The sequence below is a fragment of the Pempheris klunzingeri genome, chromosome 9 (assembly GCF_042242105.1).
Source record: "Pempheris klunzingeri isolate RE-2024b chromosome 9, fPemKlu1.hap1, whole genome shotgun sequence".
NCBI lineage: Eukaryota > Metazoa > Chordata > Actinopteri > Acropomatiformes > Pempheridae > Pempheris > Pempheris klunzingeri.
In genome coordinates, this window is record NC_092020.1 from 19,329,363 (window position 1) to 19,354,993 (window position 25,631).

The 25,631-nt window shown below is 41.1% G+C and overlaps 2 protein-coding genes across 2 annotated transcripts; both read right to left on the reverse strand.

Moving 5' to 3' along the window:
- Positions 1 to 665: 665 nt before the first annotated feature.
- Positions 666 to 9,970, reverse strand: sfxn5b (sideroflexin 5b). The gene is made up of 14 exons (XM_070836849.1): positions 9,856 to 9,970; positions 6,485 to 6,553; positions 5,777 to 5,854; positions 5,628 to 5,654; positions 5,464 to 5,518; positions 5,343 to 5,368; positions 5,128 to 5,181; positions 4,815 to 4,871; positions 4,536 to 4,601; positions 4,174 to 4,264; positions 3,524 to 3,639; positions 3,191 to 3,276; positions 1,698 to 1,815; positions 666 to 1,427 (listed from the first exon to the last, which is right to left on the reverse strand). The coding sequence occupies exons 1-14, from the start codon at positions 9,910 to 9,912 to the stop codon at positions 1,350 to 1,352; spliced, it is 978 nt and encodes a 325-aa protein (XP_070692950.1). The 5' UTR covers positions 9,913 to 9,970; the 3' UTR covers positions 666 to 1,349.
- A 2,373-nt stretch (positions 9,971 to 12,343) lies between these two features.
- On the reverse strand, positions 12,344 to 24,704 carry rab11fip5b (RAB11 family interacting protein 5b (class I)). Its single transcript, XM_070837146.1, has 7 exons — positions 24,325 to 24,704; positions 21,327 to 21,856; positions 19,981 to 20,590; positions 17,284 to 19,328; positions 16,845 to 17,226; positions 15,117 to 15,252; positions 12,344 to 12,993 (listed from the first exon to the last, which is right to left on the reverse strand). The coding sequence occupies exons 1-7, from the start codon at positions 24,702 to 24,704 to the stop codon at positions 12,733 to 12,735; spliced, it is 4,344 nt and encodes a 1,447-aa protein (XP_070693247.1). The 3' UTR covers positions 12,344 to 12,732.
- Positions 24,705 to 25,631: the final 927 nt, after the last annotated feature.

Sequence of the window (25,631 nt, forward strand, 5' to 3'; positions counted from 1 at the left end):
TCTTTAATAACCAGATCTGCATGATCCTTGTTTGCTTATTATGTGTATTTACCTAAGGAATCTAATGCTGGCCTGCGTATTGTTATCAGCCTCAGAAATCCAGTATTGGTTAGAGGCTAAAAGAAACTTGCTTTGTCTCTTTTGTGCTGCAGGGAATCAATTCCCCCTAAATTGGAAATCTTGAATAAAAGATTTTGAATGTGTAAGATTACAGCACGTTTTAACAGTCGAGGGAATCCTGAATGAGTGACCTCCAACACAGCTGCGGACTACTGCGCAATTATAGGCTGTATTTAAGCTCTATGTCACTTTATTCACATGTCTTGAGGAAGGTTTTTGTGACTGACATTTCAACTTATTTAATAAATCAGTGACAAGTGTCTGCAAGAAATGACACCTCTAGATTGAACTCAGAACAGGCTTGGAGAGTTATCTGAAATGGTTGTGAGATAATTAACCAGATTAACAGGATGGGAAATGCTCTCTACCTTTACCTCAGACAAAACACAGAACAAAGTCTGTCTTTTTCTGCAGTGGTCACAACTTGTACAGTAAATATAAATATCAAACTGCTGATGAAGAATTACAGGCAGATACGGCTTTTTTTTTTTCAGGGGGATCACAAGGCAAAAAAGGTAGAGAACCACTGATTTAGGAGATATTGGGCTTAAATAGAGATAAATCCGATATTAGCTGGTTAACTGACAGTAACTAACCTCTGGAAAAACTCCTGTTTAGCACCACAGTCTTCTGTTGACCGTACAGCCGCTCATCGCTTCCATGACTATCGCACGCACACTGTACCATCCGATTTGTGTCAATCATCTCAAAAAACAAAGAGCGAATGTTGGATTCACATTTACCAGTAGTTGCATAAAAAGGGATTAATAAATCAACGAGTTCACAGACCCCTAGAAAAATCAGTTATTGCAGGTTTAAACTGTACTCATTAACCTTTATCATTGGGTCAGAAAGCAGCCATAATGACGTGTGGGAAACACTATTGTATATGTTAAAATAATTGCATTGATGCTAAAAAACTGATTTCATAGTAAATATATCGTCTGTTCTATATACAGAGTTTCTTCCCTGCTCGTGAAAACAGCAAAGAAAGAGAAAGTCTGTGCAATTTTCATACTGACTAAATGATTGCTGGGATCTTGAGAACTGTAAAGAAAAACAACAACACAGTTTTAGACTAAAAACCCTGGATTAGTACACGGTGCTCTATAGGCTCTGTTATGGCGGAGGAAGCCTACTGTAGGTTCCCCCTGACGACAGGTCACAATGCAGCCTCATTTCCATCCGAGTTCCCCGTCCTCTCCTCTCCCACACCACCGCGCCATCCATCATAAACCCTTGTTGTAGGTCACCACCTTGCAATCTGTTGCCATGGCGATCTCCGGCTCTAGGCAAGACACCTCGATCTGCAAAAAAAAGAAAAGATAAAAACTGAAGGTACAATTTTAGCTCTATGTCTTTCTGAGTCTTTTTTTTTTTTAAGCCCTGAAAATCACTTTGACCTTTAATTAGATGCAGGGAGAGACATCTGGAGTAAGAAGTGAATACAAGCTCGTGGGCCGGAGCTGTGCATGTCAAGTGGTGTATATGTAATTTGAATTTCTTCCCAGCTGCTCCCTTCTGCCATCTGGCCTTGAATCAGCAGTAGGAACAGTTGAACCGATGCCTTACTGTACCTGAGACATTTGGGGGAACAGACTGATGGCCACAGGCAGGGAGAGGCCGAACGTAACCAGGCACACGACGCTGTGGATGGGCAGCAACAATCTGCGGTTGCTCTGCAGGAATCGCATCCTACACAAGTCAGGACAGTGATAAAAGGAAACGTGAGTCTGCGCTGTGGATCGATCCCAGATGACTACTGCGAAGCCAAGAGCTATTTTTGGATGTGGAGAAAAACATCATGTGCAGATTTGGGGAGAGCTATTTTTGACAATTAGTGGGTGGGAGATTTATCCGTCTGTGTGAAAGTCCCACCGCTGGGTTTAGGCGCCAGATTACAGATGTCCTCTTTTATTAAATTTCACAATAGAATCATTCAGTTTTTTGTGTTTGAAAATGCATTAGGCAGTATTGTTACATCTCCTTCATTTTTACATTTTCTCTGGATGTGACCTGACGCTACTGCTGGGTGAATGTTAAGCACTCTGGGACACAACATATGTTGGCTATGGCTCATTACACACACAAATATTTAAAGTATTTTTACACCACAATCAAACAGACACTACTTCCCCATGGAGAGAAAGAGCAATAACTTAAAAAAGGATGTTGATGCTTTACAAAGCTATGCTAGTCAACTAGCAGGACTAGTTAGTTACAGTTACTTTTTGTCATGGTTGGATTTATGTGGGACATCGCAGCTTAATTACTAAGATTTTGGATCATCAAAATTGATAGTTCAGTTACAGGAAAATGGAAGAAAAGAGTTAGCTGAAGCTAGCAGCCAGCATTGGGCAGAACAGAATAAAATAAAACTCTTCACTGTCCACAGTGAAGTTAATAGAGAGTTAATAAAAACAATCTTTACTCAAATTTGATTTTGGGCAAAATGGCTTTCATGAGTTACTATAGTTTGGCATTTTTGCACGAGTTTCTCTTTTAGTCCCTTCAAAAATATTCAATAATATATAGAGTGGGGATCGGGACCCCCATAAGGAGCTGCACCATAGATCTGCGGGATCATAAACCTGGATTAAAAAAAACGTAAAAACTATATTTCTGCCACACAAAATGACGTTTACTTTACTTTACTTTAATATCTTCTGTTTTGTATTGAATAAATTAATCATTTGATGTAAACCTTTAAGTGTTAAAAGTTAAAATTAATATAAAAATTATATCTTATAAAGTTTTGGCTACAACAAAACTATAACAGAAAATTAGTCTGCAACAATGCTGAGATTTCATTCAAACGTTTTTCAAGTAAGGTTTTGTTGAGGAAAATGGAAATAACTGTCTCAGTCCTTCATAATAATACACAGTATATCTTTAGGATTTGGACTGTTGCTCAACAAAAGAAGACATTAAAAGACATGGGGCCCACATTTTTGATATTTACAGACCAAAAGATAAATCAATTGAGAACATTTATTAAAACGGAAAGTAATTTTTCATTGTCATTTTCACTTTATTTAACAAAATACTAACAGCATATGTCTGTACGAACCTCTCTAGGTAGGACATGATGATGGGGGGCAGCACAAAGATTGGCATCGGGAGGACCACACGTGTGAAAGCGGTCTCCGTGATTGCCTGGAGAGAAAGATGAGAACATTGTGCACACGCTTCATTTCAAATACTGCAATGAGTTGGATTTAATTTTCCCTTTCATGAGATCAGATGGGCTCCGAGTGACGGGCGCCGAGCAGGAAATGATGCTTTTTCCCATTATCAGCCACCTTGGCATTTGCAATTCACTGAAAAAAAACCCAGCAAGTGTATAAACATATTCAGTGCAGTCATGTAACAAGTACGCTGACTGTGCTCAACAGACACTCACATGTCTAGCAGCAATTTTGGAGGATCCCACCACGTTCCCGTTGTTGTCGAGCACATCGATACCTTCAGATAACTCATTGTGTCTCATCAGGCCCACGTTACAGATGTTTGCACTCGCTGAGGATGCAGAGAGAAAGACAGTTTACATAATTCAATTTTAATTTCATTATTATAAAGCTCTTCTTTCTTCTTCCTCGTCTTTTAACTGGTTTGTGCAACCAAATTCAAGCTGCTACTTCAATGTAAAAAATTATAATTATTATAATAATCACAGCAAATCGTGCAATTAATTAGTTCATTTTTTCATCGATTGATAACCCTTATCAAGAGGAAGAAATTCCTTTAAAAATACCCCAAAAAAGCAGAAAAGTTAGGCCACAAAGTACTGTTGGTGTGCAGCTAATTAAAGTAAAACACTAAAATAAGAAATAATATAATAACAATAATAATAATAACCTATGATTCCATATTTTCATACAGAAATCACTTTAATGCGATCAACAAGAAATGTGACTCTTATATACATTACTGTCTCACGTGCATGTCTCACATGAAATTAAGTGAAAAATTGAGTGTGACATCGGTGAGATGTTGTGAGGCCACATAACTCCCCCCATTATAATTGGCACATAGAGTCCTCTGAAAACCTACCTACAGCTGGGAAGGGGACAAATCTCTGTATTATCATTCTGGTGGCAGGGCTCAGCTTGTTGGCTTTCTGAATCAGCACATTCAGTCCCACCTAACACACACAAAAAAACACTTCCATCTTTACTTTACTGAAACTAAAACACTGGAATTAGTACTACAACTGTACTGCTAAAAGCGCTGCTAATGATACTGTGTATCAAATACAGTCAAAACCTTATTGCGACTGATTCTGAACACTGCCGATGCAAAACTGCTCATGGCGACATTTACAGCTCTAATTCACATGTAAAATGAACAAAAAAAATCAGATTTTAGTTTCCTGAAAGACAACATTAATGTCACTGAACAAGACCCAGACTCACTGCTAAAGAAACAGCGCTGGACACAGCTCCTACGTAGCCTTGAAGAAACTTGGACGTTGGCGTAGGCTGAGGAGGGACAAAGGAAATATTGTGTCACAACTTTATACCAGATTTAGTGTAAGACTGCAATTAAACCCTCTATAGTGACATTTTTTATGTTAGACTGAGATTTACTGGCTTAAGAAGACACTTTTTTCAGGAAAAAACACTGGAGGCGAGTACTAATACTCCGTTATGGAGATAAAACAATAACAAACAGTAACAATAATAAGTTCCTACCTTTGTGGCGTTGCGGTTGGCATAGTTCACGCAGGCATTGTGACTCTGGTTCAGCCACTGTAGGAAAGAAGGGAGGAAATACAGGAGGGATGAGGGTTTAAGGGGTGAATAAAGGAAAGAGAGAGCGAGCATGAAGGGAAGGAAAAGGAGGGAAAAGATAGATAGATAGATAGATAGATAGATAGATAGATAGATAGATAGATAGATATTGTATTGTCTGCATTCCAGGCAGGAAAGCATTGTGTGTACAATAAAACAGATGTTCAAAATGTACAATAAATGCAACGGTGATACAATATGTCATATACAGTACCTGCCATATAATGGTAGACACCACAGTCTGATTTGGGAGAAGAAGGCCAATGACCTAGATGAGACCAGGGAATAAGAGCTTATTTCTGGGCAAAATAAGTCCAAAGTCTCATTTCATCTATCCCCAAACGTGACCATGTAAATGGATACCTGCACAGTAATGTTACGTTCTGTGAAATGCGTGATTCAAATGTATGATTTCCATATGGGACTTACAATTGGTGTTCCAAATGGCACATAACCTGCACAGTGAAGAAATGATTTTCAGCGTAAAAGGTGATGACAGAATGGAGAAACTTCCAACAACTTTGGCAAAGATCTTCATCTGAAGTCGTACCTGACATTCGAAATGGCATGAAGATCTTCTCTCCTGTGTCAGGATGAATGATGGCCTGCGTGCAGAGAGCATGGCATCATTCTCATGCTGCCAGGAACCCAGAGGCTTGAATGTATGGAGGTGCAGTTTAACAGGGCTGACGTATGACGGGGTGAATCACTTACCTGCTTGATCTTCTGGGCTTCCCACAGCTGCACAGGAAAGCAGTGCAGTTTAAGAGAACAAGTACAGTTAATCATTTGGTTCACCATGTTATCACATTATAGCGCAACACACTCTGTATTGTATCACAGCGACATCAGCGAAGACTCACCTGGAGATCAGACACTCCAGGTGGAAGCGTCCCATGTTTGTAGTCATCAAGTAGTTTGATGCAGTCTTTCAGCTGTTTCTAAAAACGAAGGAAAACAAAAAATGGAGTTCACACTAAGAATGTATTAATGTTTTCACAGTTTGGCAAGTTTTTCAGTATCTGCAGTTCGATACCAACTGAATTTTTTGGGATTTATTACTTTGAAAAATATGAACTTCTTCATCCAAACACTCCTTTTTATCATTTAACAGAAGAGGACAAAGTTCTCAAATGTTATCTATTATTCTGCCACATACTTTGGTCCATTTGTTTAATTGTATATATTGTATATATAAAGTGTCTGAAAGTAGTGAAAAACACCCCTCTCAAGTCCCCAAAGCCCAACATCACATCTTCAAATGTCTTGTTTTGCTAAAACAACAGATTGAAATCCAAAATGTTCAATTCATCCTATAGTGTAAGACAAAGAACCAAAAAATCTTGGCAATTTTGCTTAAAAAAGAACTTTTACGTACATCTTAACTTTATTGAAATTGTTTGGCAATTTATTAATCAATTAAGCACATTTTGGCAAGTACCAAAAAATGCACTGATGTTAAACATCCATTAGTATGAACAACAGAAGCTCAAGCTCTGCACTGAGACTATATTGTGCATATGCACATGTCTACCAGCAATATTTTAACAGTTTTAAAGAGAATGTTTTACCTCAGACACAAACAGGGTACTGGGGTCAATGATGTCTATGAAGTGCCTCAGACGCCCGAGGAATGAACTCTGGGAGAGACAGTAAGACAAAGTTAATTCTTGATGAAAGAAGACACAGAATAACAGCAGAGCATCCTTCCCTCTGTGAATGGATAATTTCACAAGTCCTCTGAAGTCCGACTTCATTTGTCACTGCTCGCTTTGCTTGAGTTTATGCTCACTAGTTCTGCAGTTCCCATCACCCAAATGCAACCCCAAGACTGCAAAGAGCTGTTTTAATAGGCTACAGTAGATGGCAATAAATACAGCCAAAGTAATACTAAGTGTAAATTTTAATGTATTCATTTAAATCCATTCTATCCTCTGTACTTTTACCTCCATTATGTCTTAAATGCTATTTCATGTCATTTCTGCACACTGCCAGGAACAAAAGTCAGACTCAACCTTAAAAATTGCATGTAAACTCCTCTTAAGGTCATTGAATTACCCCAATGCTCAGATACAATATAGAAGACATGACATCGGCATCCTTAGTGGTAGCTACGGCACTTATCATCTGTCACGTAGATGTGTTAAAGGATCAGTTCAGGATCTTGGGAAATACGATTATTTGCTCTCTTAACAAGAGTGAGATGAAAAGATATGACTTTCACATCTGTATCTTAAATATGAAGCTACAGCCAGGAGATGGTTCGCTTCGCTACGACTGGAAACAAAAGGAAACACACACATATGGATTAGAAAAAGCAAATATCACGTGTTCTTTAGAGGCGCTGGCAGGAAGTCTTTACTGCCTCTGGACAGAGCCACGCCAGATGTTTCACCTAGTTTTCAGGGTTTGTGCTACGCTTAAGCTAACCAACTGCAAGCCTTATATGCACCATATTTATCATTTGAAAAAGTGTATTTCCCAAACTGTGAACTATGGCTTGTAGGTTTAAATTTCCATGCAGGACAATGCATTTCCTCTGTCCTCTAAAGGAACAAGCTCTGAAACTTTAGTAAAAGGACCTCTGAGGTCAGATTCTCTTCCCAGTATGGTTTCCCCAAAGGTAAAGAATAGACTTCAGCGCGCAAATGATTCCTAATATAAAAATGAAAGATGAATAGATGGATACTTGTGGTTAGAAGGAAAAACTGTTTATGCTCGGAACAAAATGTTATCAGAAGCACAAAAATTGCAGTCTTTGCCATCCTAAGTGAACAATGGAACAAAACACCTCTGAGATATAAAAGTAAAATGTGTCTTTTGAGATGAACTTTTAAGAAAATGTGCTAAATAACCTGAGCAAGTTTACATTCACCAAACACATTCTTCCACGTCAGGCGCCCTGTTTTCTGTTCCCTTCTCTGTCTCCATCAGCATGCCAATTGCTGAGTGTGTGTGTGCCAACCGTCTGAAAAGGCCCGAGAGCGGTTTATGCCAAGAGTCTCTTTGGCAAACCAGACGGATGAAAACATGGCAGCTTCAATCAGATTCCCTCTGAGACATTTATCGGTCGTGAAGGGAAGAAACGTTAGTGGAACAAACCCCTCTATATTTTAATTAACTCTTCAGCACCATGTCCTAATTGAAATGACTGCAAACAATATTCAGCCCTCATAAAAACTGTAAATAAACCATCTCTTTGTACAGTATCTCTGGATCCGCTGCCGCTGCCATTCCTCCATCGCACGTCTGCTCCTCTGACAGGCCATATGTGCTGCAGTGCTGTTTTGTAAGAGTCGGGAAGGGAGAGGATCCATGTGAGGAGCCTGCTTTAATTATGCATGAGTTTCAGCTCCCCGGAGAGTACACAACAAGGCTAGCAGAGATGGAGCGCCGCAGAAAGCACAGACAAGCTGAGCAAGACTCATGCTGATTCAAGGGCTGGCCTAATTTTAACTACACTGATGCAAGGAACTGAAAGTGTTACACGTTTATCAGCCTGACGTGAACTTCAGGTTGGAGATGGGAAAAATAAAAAGGTTTATGGGGGTCAGATTACGACTAGGAAAAGAAAAAAAAAAAAGCACACGTAGTGGATCAGCAAAAGGATTTGGAAACCAAGACTCAATCACTCTCTTCCTTGAAATTGCGCTGATCTAAAAGAATAATTCACACGAGACAAAGGGTGTAAATAAGCTGTTATTTAGGCTTTTGTGAACCGTGTAATATCCTGTGTTAATTAGTATGTTAATGGTAGGATTATGGAACAGGGGGCCCCTGGACACACACACTCGTGTCTGTCATCCCTCCTACATACTGTAAGAGCAAGACCCTCAGACAGAAAGAGACACTAAACAACACCGTTATGCGTCTTTGTGGTTGTTTTGCATCACAGACTTTCTTTGCGGCTCCTTCTACGTTTCTTTGTAGTCATTCTTTGCGGCCATCGTGCATCTCTTTGTGGCAGTTTTGTTTGTAGTTGTTTGTAGCTGTTTTGTGTTTCCAGTCCTGCTCCTGCAATAACAACTGATTTGACAGCTCGTATCAGTTGACTTATTTACACAACCTGCTTATGGACTTTGCTCTGAGCAGTGCCATCAGGTGAATAATTTCCTTTAGGTTACTCTTTAATAAATGGCTGCGAGGAAAGAGGCCTCAGAAATTTACATGTAACCAGCGTGCAGCTTCCTCAGTTAATGTGCCATCCGAGTAAACGTGAAGGTCACATTATCTTCCAGGGCTGACCAATGCAAATTCATTTCTACGGACAGAAAATTGAGTAATGGGCTTCAGATACGGACGGACAGCCCATTAATCTCGATCACAGATGGGGCTACAGTCAGTCTGCACAGAAGGCATTCTGGGAAAAACAACTTGGAACAACAGTAATACACAAAATGATGCGCAAAGTTGGACATAATTTACCCGAAATCTAAAGCAGCTGCGGTTTCCAAAGCCTAGAACGCAAAAGAAAAGGGGCTAAACAAATACAGCTGCACGTGTTTCACAGTCATCGTGACAAACTGACTGCATTTTTAAACTGACGCGCAGGATATCATGTCTCGGCTGCAGACCTGAACACACTGATGTGATCTGTCACGGAGCAGCAGGGTGTGAAATCAGTCAGAGGAGATGATAAGCAGCGATATGACACTGCCCACAGACAATCCTCCCCACCGGCAAAGCTACAATAAACTCTAAACTAACCCAAATCCACTAAGAAGTTCATGATCGGTAGAAAGTTGCTGTGGTTTTACGACAAAGAACCGAATCGCAAATCAAAGCCAACTTTCGCTACAAAGTGTCAGCATCCAGAGCGGAGCAGCAGGAGGAAGAGGAGGAGGAGGAGGAGGAGGAGGAGGATGGGGGCTGTTTTTCACCCGAAACCCTTAAAAACAAAATCTAACTAATGCATGATTAAGAGAGGATGGAGATAACCTACCTGGTCGTATCTGGGTCTTCCGAGCTGGAAAGCAGGACACGCTGCAGACTCCGCCATGACACCGAACTATTTATTCATTAATGAACTGAATCATGAACGGATTTCCAAGTGGAGCGAACTACAGTCAGTGTGAAACTAGTGCAGCGATGAGCCGCTCTGCCTGCCGGGATGTGTAGTCTTCTGGGTTGCATTAACACTGGCAAAGTTGACCCGCATGACTACACATCCCACAGAATCGATAAGGTGAAAGCTATTGCATAACTGTTCGGATTGATCTTGGGAGAGATAACAGTTGATGCACCCAAAGGTGTCAGATTGATCCAATTAATCATTATGAGAAGAGGCGTGGCCTGAAGATAGAGAGAGAGAGAGAGAGAGAGAGAGAGACGTCTGCACCGACCAGCCGGATTGTTTTCTGGTTCACTTAGTAATAAAAAAGAGAGAATAGATAACCTGGAGCTAAATATTTATCACCACTCTGTACACTTTCATCATGCTCTTGTCATAGAGAGGCCTAGAGTGAGTAAAAAGTCTATTGACTGTGCATTAGTCCTTCACATTGTTAGGCAATAGCTGAATCTTAATCATAAAGCACATTCATGACATCTGTCCCACAGTACCAAGGAAAAGTTCAAAATAATACATAAACTATAAACAGTAACCACATTTTTGTGTTTGAATCTCATTAAAACATAGAAATTACACATGCAGCGATGTCTACAGTCATCCTTGCTGCTGATGACACTAATGATTATTACCGGACTAAAAACTAAACTGCTGGAGGGATGAAAAGTGGTACATGATGCTGTGGTTAAATAATATTTTAGGAAATTTCTACTTTATATGAGTACTTACATCTTAAGTCACTTTGCACTTCACTACATTTTAGACAGCTAATGTACTTTTTACTGTGCTGCATTTATTTTTATTTGACTGATTTGATTTGGCTACTTTGCAGATGAAGATTTTACACACAAAACAATCATATAAAATTTGAAACACTGACTTTAATACTCCAACTACGTGCAAAGTAGCTAAACTTGCTTCACATTGACCAGCTGCAACATTTAAATCTATAACTGCATCTGTCTGTATTATCATTAATAATACACACAACACTGTCATAGGCATCCTGATGCAGAATCACTTTAATGCCTAAACTTACCTTTACTTGTGTTTCTACAGCAGTATTGCTATTCTTACATTTTGCTGTTTTATAGAATCCGAATACTTCTATTCTTTCATCTTTAGCACTAGTGGAGCATGTATATCTTCTTGTATATCCCTTTATCTAAGAGTGTACGGACTGCTCTGCCTAAACAGGAAATGTACCAAATCTCTAGAGTCTATAAACAAAAAAGGAGCCTGTGCTGTTATTTTTATTTATTTTTTTGCTTCGAGTAGAAATTTATGAAAAACAAGCATTTCACAATATGGAATCATTGCTGAGACAAAAACAAGTGACATAAAGAAGCCAGCACAGCAAAGTCAACTAATCAAGGCTGACAATTAATGTGATTTAAGTTAAAAAAAAAAATTATATTCTGTATTATAGTCTGTGGGACATAAATAAAAATCTCTGGTGAATTTGCAAAGCCAGGGACAAGGTCCATGCTGAACCAGCAGGTTTACACCTTAACTGTGGAGTAAAGAGCGCTCTCTAGTGGGAAGAAACAAGCATCGCCGCAGTGCACCTTACATACCATGATACAGTGCGCAGGGTGTCATGGGTTCATCTCACTGAGGGCTGATCAGTGACAAACCAACTACAAAAGAACCTCAGAAACATTGCTTAATGTGCACTTTATTTCTTTTACAGTACTGCGGTCATGTAAAGCATTGCAGGTTGCTACAGTGGTACTAGAGTGATATATAGGTCATGATATAGTGAGAATAAAAGTATTGTTTAGAAATAACTTAGAATAGCCTTATTTACTGCATGTATGCTTTGTTATTTCTACAGTAAAATGTTGCTATTTCAACAAATTAAATGAAGAATGGACACAAAACATGGAAATATATTAAAACATTCTTGTTCGTTTAGCATGTAGCAAGAAATAACAATTGAATGAACACAGTGTTTTGTAAAAATGAGAAACACAACAAAGACACAAAATGCAATAGTCTTCATCCTCTTTAGTGTTTTCTGGCACAGACATGGACATTATTTATCATACAGCAATGTTAATGCAGAGACATCTCTTCTCATAGTGTTCACATTGCAGCACAGCATTTCATCGTATGCCTCTTTTTTTTTTGTAGTATTTCTTAAAATTTCTTAAAATCTATTTGAAAACATTTAATCAACTCAAGTCAATCTTTGTGCACTTGCCGTTTCATTAAACAGTTTTAAATGATAATTGTGTGGTAAAATGTTGCTTTTCCACTTCGACAACTGCAATTTTAAGGTTACCCGAGCTAACATCATATTCTGTGAAAAGGAACGCATTGAATGCACTTCCAATAAGTGTTTTCTCGAGCCTGTTGTTCATTTTATGCATGTGTGAAAGCAGTGAGTTTAAAGTGACAAAAGCTGAGTATCTTAAAGTTATTCTAGTAAGCATGAGTAAAATAATCATTTTTTATCCGCTTTGATGGAAGCGTTTTCTTATAGTGCTTTGCTCTGTTTTCTATTCATGCCAAATTGGCCTTGTAATCAGCATGCATGTTGGGTAATATCGTGTCTACATCAACAGGGCAGTATTAGCAGTGAGAAGACCTGGATGCTTGTAAGATCAGACTTTGTGGAGCATTTGTTTGACTCTCTCTAGAACAGTGATTCCAAATCATAAACAAAGACACTTTTGTGTTTTCATGAGGAAACAGTATTCTAGAGAGGATCGTGTCCAGTACACCGTACACACCTTAGCACTGTCGTCACTTGTGTCTCGAGCGGACTTGAAGCAACGTGGGTGTCTGCTCCATGATCCGCAGTAAAAGATTATCAATGTAGTCCTCCAAGTCTCGAACCTGTGCTTTGACCTTTTTCAGGTCAGCCTCACATTTCTTCAGCTGCGCCTCCTGCTGCTCGGAGGCCGACTGCTGCTTCTGCATGTCCATCTCCTGCTGCAGCAGCAGGGAGATCAGCTCCATGTTGGTCAGGTGCTGGTACTGGGCCGAGTGGTCCACTGCCACCTCCTGCAAGAGAGGAAGTGGGAACAGTACAGGTGTAGTCATACATACAGTATGTGTGTGAAGCTGGCTGGTAAATGTCACAGTTGAAGGCATAGTTAGATATTTGGGGAAATATGCTCATTCACTGTCTTGCCGAGAGTTAGATGAGAATATGGATACCACTCTCTTATCTGTTCGTCCAATATGAGGAGACAATTAGCCTGGAGTAGCAAAAAGACAAGGAGATACCTGGTACAGTTGGTACAGTTTTTCTACAGATTAAATTAACATGTTAACAAGTGAGGTTTAAACTGCTTTCGCATGGATTCAGGCACACAGTAAATGGCACACCGGATATTATTTCAGTAGATGAGAGCAGGACGGTAAAATGAGGTCAGGCTAGCAGAGAATATCAGCAACACAGACAGTCCAAAGTTAAAATATTGTGCGCTTTTGCACAAAAAAGTGCATCCCCCACCACGGAATTTACAACCACATGGGACGTAGCTTCCTCACATAAGGAAAAAACATGCATTGAACACGTTCATGTATTTAAAATAATAAATAAAAATAACAAAATTACCAATAAAATAATAAATCACCATAGCAACATATCATCATGTGTGTTCTCTGTTGCCATCCTGCCATTCTGTCTGTTTCCAGTCTATATGCTTAGCTAAGCTAACTGTCTCCTGGCTGCAGCTTTATATTTCACATACGGACATGGGAGTGGTATCAAACTTCTCTCCTGACCCTCGGAAAGAAAGCAAATGTGTGAGTGTATTTCTTAAAATGTCAAACCATTCCGTTGAATAAGGAATTCTAATTAAAATGACTGGCTTACTAAGTTATTAAAAGACGTGTCATGTCATGGGGTGTTGCAGGTGGTAAAGAATGAAGTAAGTCACAGCAAACAGTGAAGTCATCATGACAGTTCTGGCCCGGCACTGTATTTATGAATACTAAGTGCGTTGCTGGTGTTAATAAAAGACCATGGAAGCATTAAATAGACTGTGGCTCTCTGTAATTTAGCATGACATGTTAAGAACTTAATTTCTCTGCTGTTTGCACACAGTGACACTCACACAGAATTACATTCAATACATTTAGAAAATTGACTGTGATTTTTGGATCATGTTACCAGTTGTTGACAGGCATTATAATGAATGGTACTGGTAGTCTGCACACCAACTCAACCACAAATTACTGGAGGAGCACAATTTTTTTGACTTTTGCAAAAATGGCCCATATTATCTCAAGAAAGAAATTAAAGGTGATAAATAAATCTCCACTTCTGTTCATTTTTAGGTTAGACTGATGGTGGTAGAGTCTGCCACAGTTTTCCTTAAAGAGCATCAGGATCCAATGAGATCACCTTTTTCCTTGACGTAGGAAAACAGAAAGAGTCCAGAGTGTTATAGAGATGAGAGGTGTTACAGATTATTTCAGGACCTGAAAACTCTTATCTGGGCCAAAGTATTATGTCACACTTGAGAGGAGTAATCAGCATTTCTGTCCTCAGTGTTAAAGTAACCTCTGTCTAACAGGGAGCTGGTGGGTAGCAGCTGCACCTTCACAAAGCTTGTTTTCTCCAATGAGCTGTGAAATCTCAAAATGATTAAAATTATTTAAAGTAGAAACAGAAAGGCTTCAGCTGGAACCATGGAAAATGTCCTTATCAAAATGATTATGAAACTATTGGCTAGCTAATTTTCTGTTAATTGACTTATTAATCGACTAATCAACTAATTATTGACTAATCTTAGTCGATTTCATCTTTTTTATGTACTCTTGGGTAGTTGAATTGATAGGAACACCTCACATTTTATAAGCTCTTCATATGTTTAGTATGCAGAAATCTGAATGTGTAAAGTAACTAGTAACTAAAGCTGTAACATGAATGTTTTCAAGTAAAAAGTACAGTAGTACCCTCTAAATTTTACTGGAGCAGAAGTAGAAAGTAACACAAGTAAAAGTACAAGTACCACAAATTTCACTAGCACTGTAGGATAAGGCAACCCACAATATTTGTGGGGCAAAAAATAATGCTCTCCTGTTGAGCATTTGTAAATATTCTTAGTAGACGGTATATGGAAGGTTATAAGGGGTTCATAAAGGTGTGGGGTTGTGCTTTTGCTTCACAGTACCTGACTCTTCTCTGGTTCTGCTGCAGCCTGCTGAGCGGCGCGTCCAGGGTTGATGGTTGACTTCAGCTTCTCCAGCACCGAACGGCTGTCCTTTTTCTCTAATTGGCTGGACGTTAGTGGCTTCACTAGATGAGCTCTGCAAAGTAAAGAGGTCAGCACTAGTATTTCAACACAGGTATACTGCATGTTTACTAGTAGTGCATATTGCTTTTTTAATGACTTATCTTGCATGGTCAAATTATGGCAAGTTACTGAATTTTAGTTTATTCAACAGTTCTAACTGCACTTCACACACACACTTCCAAAAAAAAGCTCAGTGTGACCTGACCCCTCACTCTGTGAAGGAATAGTAAGCAATATAAAGGAAGAATTCAAGTAAGTGCACTGTAAACTGCAGCCAACTTTAAACAAGAAATTTGCTAAAATGCAAGTGCAGTGACTCGTTTGCGACTGGAGGATGAAATCATCTTGGAGGGACGACAGGGTTGACTGTAAAGCACCAACAAGGGAAAATCAGAATAAAAGCTAGAACTCAAGTTACAGCTACTTTGTGATCACAACCAAAAGGAAAGCTGGATTTCTGAGATTTTTTTATGGTTTCTTTTATCATCGATACACGCTCAATGGGGACGATTAAGTAGCTAAGTTACAATGACTCTATGGTCCTTTGTGCTTTTGTTTCCAAGCCAACAAACATATGAAAAGCACAATTTCATTCCGAATATGACGCTCTGTCTCCTGTATCTGCTGTAAACATAGATAGATAGATAGATAGACAGACAGATAGATAGACAGACAGATAGATAGACAGATAGACAGATAGATAGACAGATAGATAGACAGATAGATAGACAGACAGATAGATAGACAGACAGATAGATAGATAGATAGATAGATAGATAGATAGATAGATAGATAGATAGATAGACAGATAGATAGATAGATAGATAGATAGATAGATAGATAGATAGATAGATAGATAGATAGATAGATAGATAGATAGATAGATAGATAGATAGATAGATAGATAGATAGAAGTACTTTATTGATCCCCGGGGGAAATTCTGGTGCTATGTTTGTGCATATCTAACAAGACAGAACATGAATTATTTGTTTCCTGGGACTGAACCAAAGTGTGCCAGTAGAAGTTTTGTGTCCCCTAAACACCATAAATGTCTAATTGTTTTGATCATTTAATCCACTCCTGACAGTCCACTACTTTTTTCGAAGTATACATCATACGGACAGATAACAGCCTTCATTGCCCTTGTTTTTTGGAAAGCCTCGTGTTCTGAAAAAAACCCCACATATTCTAGCAATATAATATACAGTTAGTACTCCTACATCTATCTGCGCATGACATATCAGGTGGCCAAAGTAGCAGTGAAAGTAGCTAAATTTAGGCAGTAAGAAGAAAAACAGCAAAATTACAATAGCCAACAGGAAACTGAATAATGAGATGAATAACATAAATGTGAAGCACAGCCAAGAACAATGCAGCAGGTATCATCCAACCAGTTTGGATGAAAAGACTGAACTTATAAAGGCATAAATGCAACCAACATCAAACAAGCCAGGCCATCAGGAAACAAAGCAACCAGAGCAGCAAAAAAAATAAATAAATAAATAAAAATACCATTACGTGTTTTGTAGTGAATGTGGAAATCCTGGCTATTACTCCAGTTGTAAATAGCTACACATGTCATATCCTAGTGTGACGATTCTCACCTGCTCTCCTGATGGGGCAGGTTGCTAGCTGGCTGTGTCTCCTCAGGCAAAAGTGAGTGCCGTGCATCGACCAGGGGCTGGTCTGTGGTGGAGGTGGTAGAGTAGGAGGAGGTGTAGGGGGCCACAGCCAGAGTAGCGCTGGCTCCAGCACTGGGCCCCATGCTTGAGGGATGTATGGAGGGGCAACAGAGAGGGGTAGGGTGGAGCGTAGCCTGTGCATCAGCAGACGGGGAGAGTGCACAAGGGATGGAGGGAGAAGAGGGTTCAGGCTCTTGCAAAGATTGCCCAATCTTTGACTCTGAAGGGGTTCTCAGGTTGGGTGCTACTTTTGCGTGAAGGTCCTCAAAACTGATGTCACAGGATTTTCCTGTTACACAGTTTTCTGTAACAAGAGACATTGTGTTGTCTTTTGAAGATATTTGTGATGTGTTAGATTCACTGTGATGTGTTTGATCTGTCTGATCTGATCTGTTGAATGCCAGTAAGGAAGAAAGAGCAGATTTAGTGGGCTGATACGACAACGGTCCTTCACGGGCTCCTGAAATATTTTGAACGAGGGACAACAACTGTTCAAACTCGTTGTCTCCGCTTTTGCTTTGCTTGTTTGGGCTGCCCCTGCTGTTCTGTCGGGACACTCCATTCGGTCTAAAACGTGCACTAACCACACCAGAGAATGACTCCTTCTGGTTAGGCGTGCCTCCTTTAGCTTGTAGGTTACCGTTATCATCAAAGTCCTTTTGTGCCTTTGTAAAGTCATCAGTACTTCTTGGTATATCCTCTCTGGATTTGGTTTCAAGATCGGGTGGATTAGATGTTTGATTTTGTGACGAAAAAGCAGCAATCTCTCTGCTGTTTACCCTGGAGTGACCATGTGGTGCTATGTTGTTCAGTTCACATCGACAATCTTGGCAATTGTCTTGGCAGACCGGGGAGACTTTGCACAGTTTGTTAGAAGATACAGTTACCTCAAAAGAATAGTTCATCTCAGGTATGTAGGTGTCCTTCAAAGTGAACATATCTTCAGGTGAAGTCGCTGTCTCTGCATTGTAAACGCCTGTCTGTGAATCTTCTGACGGTTGTGGAAATGTCTCACTGAAACTGTTGATGGCTTTGAGAGTATCAGTTATCTCTGACAGAGAAGAGCCATCTGAATCAATAAAACCAAAGTCTGAATTATTCACATTCATGTTCAGATCTCCTAAGGTTAGAGAGAAAGACACATTATTGTTGAAGCATGTGGTCTCAGGTGAATTAGACTCTGTCTCCTCTACTGGAATGGTTGTAATATTTATTGCCCTTGCATCTGGCTTCAAAATGTCTACGAGAGATGTTTCACTATCAAGAACCATTTTAGGCACCGAGTTCATAGATGTGATCTTACTTTCAGCAGTTTCTTCAGCGTTCAACGAAACACGATTTACTTTGGATTGTCCATAGTTTCCTCTACATACACGTCCATACAAGTCTTGCTCAAACAGCATCCCTCCCCAGCAGTCAGTGTCATCCTCCAAAGGCTCGTACTTGAATCTTTTGAGCTTTTCCTCTGACATGAATCCTGGTGAAGTAGTATTTGTGTGCACCTGAGAGGTAATACTGAGGGAGCCGGAGGTTTCGCTGCATGTGTGAGGGTCTGGAGATATACTGTTTCTTTTGCATTCTCCTTCTCTTCCCCGTTGCAGTGAGGCCACACCGGTCTGCGAGAGGAGGTAGGCCTCTTTATGGACAGCTAGCTCTTGACCTCTGTGTAGCCAGCCGTCAGAGTAAATCTCATTCACTGGCGTTCTTAAAAGTCTCCTTGGAGGCAAAGGTGGAGGTTCCTCCTCACATGTTTGCAGCTCTTGTGCATGGTTACTGTTGTTAACTGGAAGATAACTACGTCTATGAGATGAAGTTGGACTGGTTCTCGGCTGTTTCTGAGGAAGACTCCCTTTAGGTGAGTTGAGCCTGCTGGAGGCAAAGGCGTCAAACGAGTCATCCCAGTCTCCTGCACTCTCTGACATGGAGCGAGAAGCGGAGTGGTTAGAGGACTTAGGTGTGGCTGTTTTAGGCAGTAAAGCAGGGAGAGATATTTGTCGAGTTACAGGCCTGGGTCGCTCCCGTCTTATGGAAGCTATATTAGTAGCGTTAACATCATGAGTAGGGCTGAGTGTGCCGGGCTGGGAGGGCAGAGTAGTGTAATGAAAGGGGGATGAGCCAGAAGAGGAGCAAGGCGCAAAAGGAGGAGACCTCTGTGACTCCTCTGCTATGAGCTCCTCAAAAAAGGGGTTGCGTTGCATATGTGAGGCGAAAGGATTGGACGGGGAGATGGGGGTTGAGGAGGGAGAGGCAGAGGGGGTGAAAGGGTTGGTGTGACTGCAGTCGTCAGGTGAGATATGACCGGAGGGGGAGGCAGAGGGAGAGGAGCACTGAGGGGGTACAGGGGAGCGAGGAGGGAGGGGAGGGGGTACGTCTGAGCTGCTTTCTACCTTAGGAGAAACTTCCAGTCTGTGGAGGAAAATAGGGCACAATAGTCCTCTTAGTTAATGATGTGCCAGCTTACCCAATGGGGAACATCTTTCTTACACAAACAGAGAAGGCAAGCAGAATACTTGCTGATACTCCACAACAAAGTGGGACATTTCTGCAACTTGGCTACCATCAGTAGATACAAAACTTGCCAAATGGAAGAATTATGAAAACAGAAACACAAATTTAATCAAAAAAGAAAAGCACATTTGCAAAATAATCAAGCAAAAATGATAATACAATGCATTGTTGCCAATCCCACCATTCTGCTGGGTGAGCTCATATCAACGTGGAATGATTTCCTAATATCCTTTTGCGAGAGCTTCTCTCTAAACCACAGTGATCATTGATAGAGAAACACAGACACACACTGGTAAAGTAAATGGAAATGCTGGAGTGCTTTGGTGGAAAATATAGTATGAGGTAATGATACAGCATGGTCGTAAAATGGAGAAAACTATGAACTAAATCAATTCCATTTTCAAATGAGCAGGGAGCAGAGCAAACAGTGAACTAAGGACACCCAACTGAATACAAGCCTCCAAAGTGCCTGTTGTTTTGCCTGGAGAGAAAGTACACACATCAAACATTGTTGGGCCCAGAGGGAAGCCTGTAAACGACCCAGACTCACCTTGGCTTGTTCTGGGAGTCACCGGAGCCAAACCAGCCTCTGAGCCTCCCCTCAGACGTTGAAGTAGCCTGATTCAGGTCTGACTTAGCTGGGAGAGAATCACTCCGCCCTCCAGAGAATAACGTCTTTCTTAGCTTCCTGCCTTTGTCAGGTGAAACAGCGGCAGGGGACACAACTGGCATCATGGCCTGCGCAGAGCGGCTCCCTATCTGAGCTTGTTGAATGGAGGGAGACGACGCCTGAGCTTCCTTTTCTTCCTCCCTCTCCTCTTTCTTCATCTTGTCAAAGGACCAGCGTCTGCCTTCTGCAAAGGAACCTTTGTCCTCGCTCCTCTTGGTGAGGTTCTGCAGGGAGCGGGACAGAGGAGAGCACTTCTCCAGCAGGACCAGCTTGGACGGGTGGGCTGCCGAGATCTTTGGAGTGGATGGCTCGGAGTCGTAGACGTGACTTCCATTTATACACAGTGAAGACTTGGACTGAGTCATAGTCTGACCCTTGAGAGACTCCACGGCAAGGTTTGTTCGAGGGAGGGCCGTTGTGATCTTACTAGCTTCATCGCTGAAGGCCCGTTTGTGTGTGAGAACCTTCGTGGTGTGCTGGCTGGTGAGCACTGTTGGAAAGGAGGAAGAACTCGGTTATGAAAACTAAAATAAAACTTTTAAAGTATGCATGTCTCTTAGTTGAGCACAGGTAAATCAGAGAAAAATATTCAATTTGGGGGATGTCAAATTTAAAGCAGCAACAACAGACTCAAGGCCACTTGGGGGCAGTGCAACAAGCTGTAAACACAACACTGACAGATTATCACATTTTGAGGTTGCTGTAGCCAACATATTAGCAAACATGTGCGTATTTGCTCATCCAGCAGATATGGAGCAGCATTAGCATTCATTAGAAGTCATGCTAGCCGATAACTGCAGGTCCAATTTTCACTCCGCTTTTACTTTTAATATTGGTATCAGCCTCAAAACCGTGTATTAGTTGGGCTCTCATCTTTGGTGGGTACAGATGGAGTGATATCTATGTATCAGGTTTCCATAAAACATTTTTTAGCAGAGGCGACAAGACACCCAGATCCTGGCCATCTTTATTTTGTTTTTGTGATCTATTTAGTATATAAGGGCCTTAAACAATCTCATTGAATACAGTACATGGCATTTGTTGAGTATAATAGTCCTCTTTCTCTCTTATTTTTTATAATGTTTGTGGAGGTGGTCCTACTTTCTGACAGGTGGCCCAACTCTGCTATAAAACACTGTGGGGATTGCTTATTCATTATCAGCCAACACCAGCAGTCACCAGTCTTCATGTCACACACATACAGTATAAATAATGTCAAATCTTACCTTTTTTAGCTAAATCTGCCTCTCCATAATGGGTGTCCACTCTCACTTTGCTAGTGTAGATAGGAGAACTGGGAGGGTCTGACAGCAGGTCCAGACAGGGTGGAGGTCCGGGGTTTTCACTGGTCATGGAAGACACGCTACTGTCTGAAGCCAGCGACGAGCATGACCTGGTGTCAGACGACTTGCGCAGCCTTCCTTTAAAGAAATCTTTCATCTTGCTCCTCTTCTCCTCTGTTACCTCCACTTCTCGTGACTCCCCCGGCCCTCCGCCCTCCTCTCCAAACGGCTGCCCCACGGACCCTGATAGGGCGGCATAGCGGCCTGGCACAATGGCTGAGGATGACTCCACGTCCCCCCTCTTCCTCCCTGTGACTCGATCCTTGAGCTTGCCAAAGGCAGAGCGAGGTTTGTCCTTCATGGTGAGGTCGAACATGCTGGCAGTCATGTTGTTGCGAGTGAACTGGACTGTTACCTGAAGTTCACCACGTTCCTTCTCCTTTCTCCCCACCTTAGAGTTGAGTTTGAACCATCTGGAGCCACAAAAGACAGCGAACAGTCAACATCCACACTGTGACAGTCGATCTCATATCACTGCTTTTAATAAATACACTTCTTCAGCAGGATATTTGAAGAGTAATGCTGTCTGTTAGAGCACAAATCAGAGGATGCACGTGTTATGTGGCCACTCCCTAGAGCAAAAACAGCAACAACAAAAACATTGATTTCTTTTTGGCAAAGAGGCTCAATTACATAATCTGAAAATACTGCTGGAAGGGACTGTATTCAAAATCTTTGACAACAAAACTGTTTTACAAGCCTCAAGATTCCAAATTCCTCAAGATCCACCCACCAGTGTGCAGCCTATGTGCTGTATAAGAAATGAGTGATACTATATGAAGAGTCAACCAATGAATTCCTGCCTCTGCTCCTGGATCCTTTCAGTGGACCAGAGAAAGCGTTGTAGAGCCAAAACTAACAGCAGGAATTCAGTGTGATATTCTGTGAGCGTGGAGAGGAGGGAGGGCATAGAGCCCAAAATTAAAGCCAGATGTGTTGTATTATTGCTTTATCCTATTCTGCTCCTCAGTGTTGATGGTGGAGATGTTTCACATATTACAGGCGAGTCCTGTTGCCTCACCTGAGGCACAACTTAAGTCCTCACATACTATTAGAAAAGATTCAGGGCCATGTTTTCAAGATACACCAAATCAAACCAGAAAGCAGCATCACAAACTGCAGCCTCCACTGTGATCACACAGTTGAATCATCTCCTCTTTAAAATTTATTGCAGGACTGTTGTATTAACCTTAACTAGTTTTAGCTAGTTGTACCTAAGAAACTGGCAACTGAGTGTATATGTAGTATATATATATATATTTTAAGTTAAACATTAATAAAAATTACTTCAGATCTTTGAGATTAATCATGTAGACAAATGTAGCCCATAATACAAGTAAATTAATACACACAGCATGTTTTCTTATTGTCTCAACACAAAAGGAAGACATTTACTAGAACATTTCAGGGAAAAAGGCACAAATATAGAGATGAATGGTTTCATTTTGCAAGAGGGAAATACCACTAATTGTCAATTAGTCAGCCAGACTTCATACTCCATGAAGACCATGATAACACAAAACAGTGAGTAGTGTTACTACTTTCTAAATCTAGTTCTGCGTGTGTGTGACTGTGTGCTTCTGTGATGTTGGAAAGTCATTTTCTTACTATCTGTGGGAAAGATAAAACCACAAAGTACAGACTAAACTACATATTTTCTTAGTCTTAGTTAACTATTATGGACATTTGTTTTTCTTCTCTGTCATTCCACCTCGCATCCTTGTACTATTTATATCTGTGCACTGCAGTGGTAGAAAGAATGTGTGTATTTACTCAAGTTCTGTAATTAAGTAAGATTTTGAAATACTAGTACTTGAGTGTTTTATGCTACCTTATACTTCTACTTACATTTCAGAGGGAAATGTTGTATTTTAAACTGTAAACTTCATACAAATTAGTCACTCTGGATAATGCATACTTTTCCTTTTGGTTAGTATATCTTGGTGCTAACACTTTTGTTCTTTTGGTGACATTTTGAATGCAAAACCTTCACTTTTAACAGAGTATTTCCACGCTGTAGTATTGCTATTTTAACTTAAGTAAACATTTGAGTGCTTCTTCCACCACTGGTGCATTGATACCAAATTTTCCTTCTCACTTTGGCACATCTACATTTGGCTTTTATTGGTTAGTTAGTACAGTGCTCAAGGTGTAAAAAGAAAATTAAGATTTGTCAGTGTCAGAAAGAAATAGCTACAAGTCAGCTGTTCATACACACACACACACACACACACACACACACACACACTGTGTAACACGAAAGTTATTCATAGCAAGCACGTTAGGACAAATCTAGTGTTGTACTGATGGAAATGGAGGATGTGAATAAAGATGTAAGCTTTCTGGCTAAAATCATCTCTTGTTCCACAGTGGAAACTGCATCTCATCTTGTTGATTTGCAGTGCATTGTGGGAGCTGCTGCTGGAGTAGTAAATGGTTTCAGCCTGGAGGGCCAGAATTTAATGAGCCCGTGTGCATTTAGGATTTAAGCTTTAGCAGTTTTTTGTGTCATCCTGCACAACACCAATGCATCTGATTTTATTGTTGGACTCTTGTCATATTATTTTTAAGAGATTTTTTTTTTTTTTTTTTCAAATCTATATAAAATCAGGTGCTGTGTTTTGGGTTGTGGAGGCTCATGCCTGATAATCTGTGCATTGTGGGGAGCAGGTGAGAGGAGAAAACGATCCCCACAATATATGCTCCTGAATTCATGCCATCATTTGAATGCAGAACTATAAGAAAAGTTGAATGTAAAGTTTACCACATGACCAAACCCTAAAACATGACACATGACCTCTATCTCATGTGCGAGAGCCTCAAGCTGCCAACACTTGATGGTTTGTCACACAGGCTGCATTCAAATCCAAACACAACGTACTCATCTCGAGGACACATTCCGTCCTGAAACATCTTATCAAGAGGGATGATGGTTTGACCGAGAAACACGTCCAGCCCGATGAGCACCCGGTGCATGACGGTGAGGACCAGGTCCCCGCTCCCCGGGGGGTAGGCGCTCCGGCCGCTGTCCTCCAGGATCCCGGGGAGCAGCTCGAAGCAGCACTCCTCGTTCCACTCGGGCACCTCCGCCTTCTCCACCAGCCCGGTGGTGTACTTCTCCTTCCCCACCTGGATGATGGTGTAGAGGTAGCGGCTGCCATGCTTGCCCTTGGTTCGCAGTCCTCTTGCGCGGAGGACGGTGACATTGACATGAGTGGGCACCCATCGCTGATCATCGTCCAGATCTATCAATGACATCATCTTGCACCGCTCCACAGTGACTGCGCGTCCCTTAATAATCGTGGTTTCCCCTCAGTCGCCTGTCTTATCAGAGGACTGGGAGATCATCCCCTTGGCGTTGAGTTTCTGCGCTGCGCAAAAACACCTCTGCAGAATATCTCCAAAGTCCGCCGAGCCTCTGAGGGTTTACCCGAGGTCAGCCTTCAGACAGCACAGCGGGCCCGACGTGAAGCTCTGCGTGCCATTCTCAAATCCAATCAATGCAAACCAAGTTTAGGCGAGACGCGCGTGGAAATCAGCCAAAGTACGCGCTCCGGATCATGTCGCATCAGTTAGTTTACTGTCCCAAATCTGCTCATTGTGCTCACGGCCCGCCCTCCTCCAGAGCAGCAGGCCCGCATACAGAGAGAGAGAGAGAGAGAGAGAGAGAGAGAGAGAGAGAGAGGGAGAGATGCCGCAGAATTAAAGAGAAACACCCACAACACACACACACACACACACACACACGCACACACACACACAGTGTCACACAGTGCTGCGCGCTGTCAGAGTGGACATGTGAGCAGAGAAGTTTGCAGGGCGGAACCGTCCGAGAAAACTACATATTTTCCAGCTCATGCTGCTAATTCTTTGATTCCGAGAGTTGTTGTTGTTTCCATCCAAACCTCCGGAGCAAAGTCTCAAGGCTACCACGAGCAAAATACAGACAACATAATACATGATGAGTTGACAAGATAACTGGATTATGACTCAGTGAATTAATATTGTATTTTTTCTAACTATGACTAGACCCATTAAGGCAGATATCCTGAGTTTCTTTTTTTTTTTTTTTTTTTAATGATATGGACTCACGTTTGTGTAATATCCTCCGTTCCGTGCGTTAACTAAAACTGACAGCTCAGTCCTTTATTGATACTGGAGAGCAGCTTCCACTGAGGAACCGCATCA

Coding starts and splice junctions, on each gene's coding strand:
- sfxn5b (XM_070836849.1), bottom strand. CDS start 9,912: ATGGCGGAGTCTGCAGCGTGTCCTGCTTTCCAGCTCGGAAGACCCAGA. Junction 4,265..4,535: donor CCAGCGCTGTTTCTTTAGCA/GTGAGTCTGGGT, acceptor TGTGTGTGTTAG/GTGGGACTGAATGTGCTGAT. Junction 1,816..3,190: donor ATCATGTCCTACCTAGAGAG/GTTCGTACAGAC, acceptor TGACTTGTGTAG/GATGCGATTCCTGCAGAGCA.
- rab11fip5b (XM_070837146.1), bottom strand. CDS start 24,704: ATGATGTCATTGATAGATCTGGACGATGATCAGCGATGGGTGCCCACT. Junction 21,857..24,324: donor GGAATGTGTCCTCGAGATGA/GTACGTTGTGTT, acceptor TTGTGGCTCCAG/ATGGTTCAAACTCAACTCTA. Junction 15,253..16,844: donor CTGCCCCATCAGGAGAGCAG/GTGAGAATCGTC, acceptor TTTACTTTGCAG/AGCTCATCTAGTGAAGCCAC.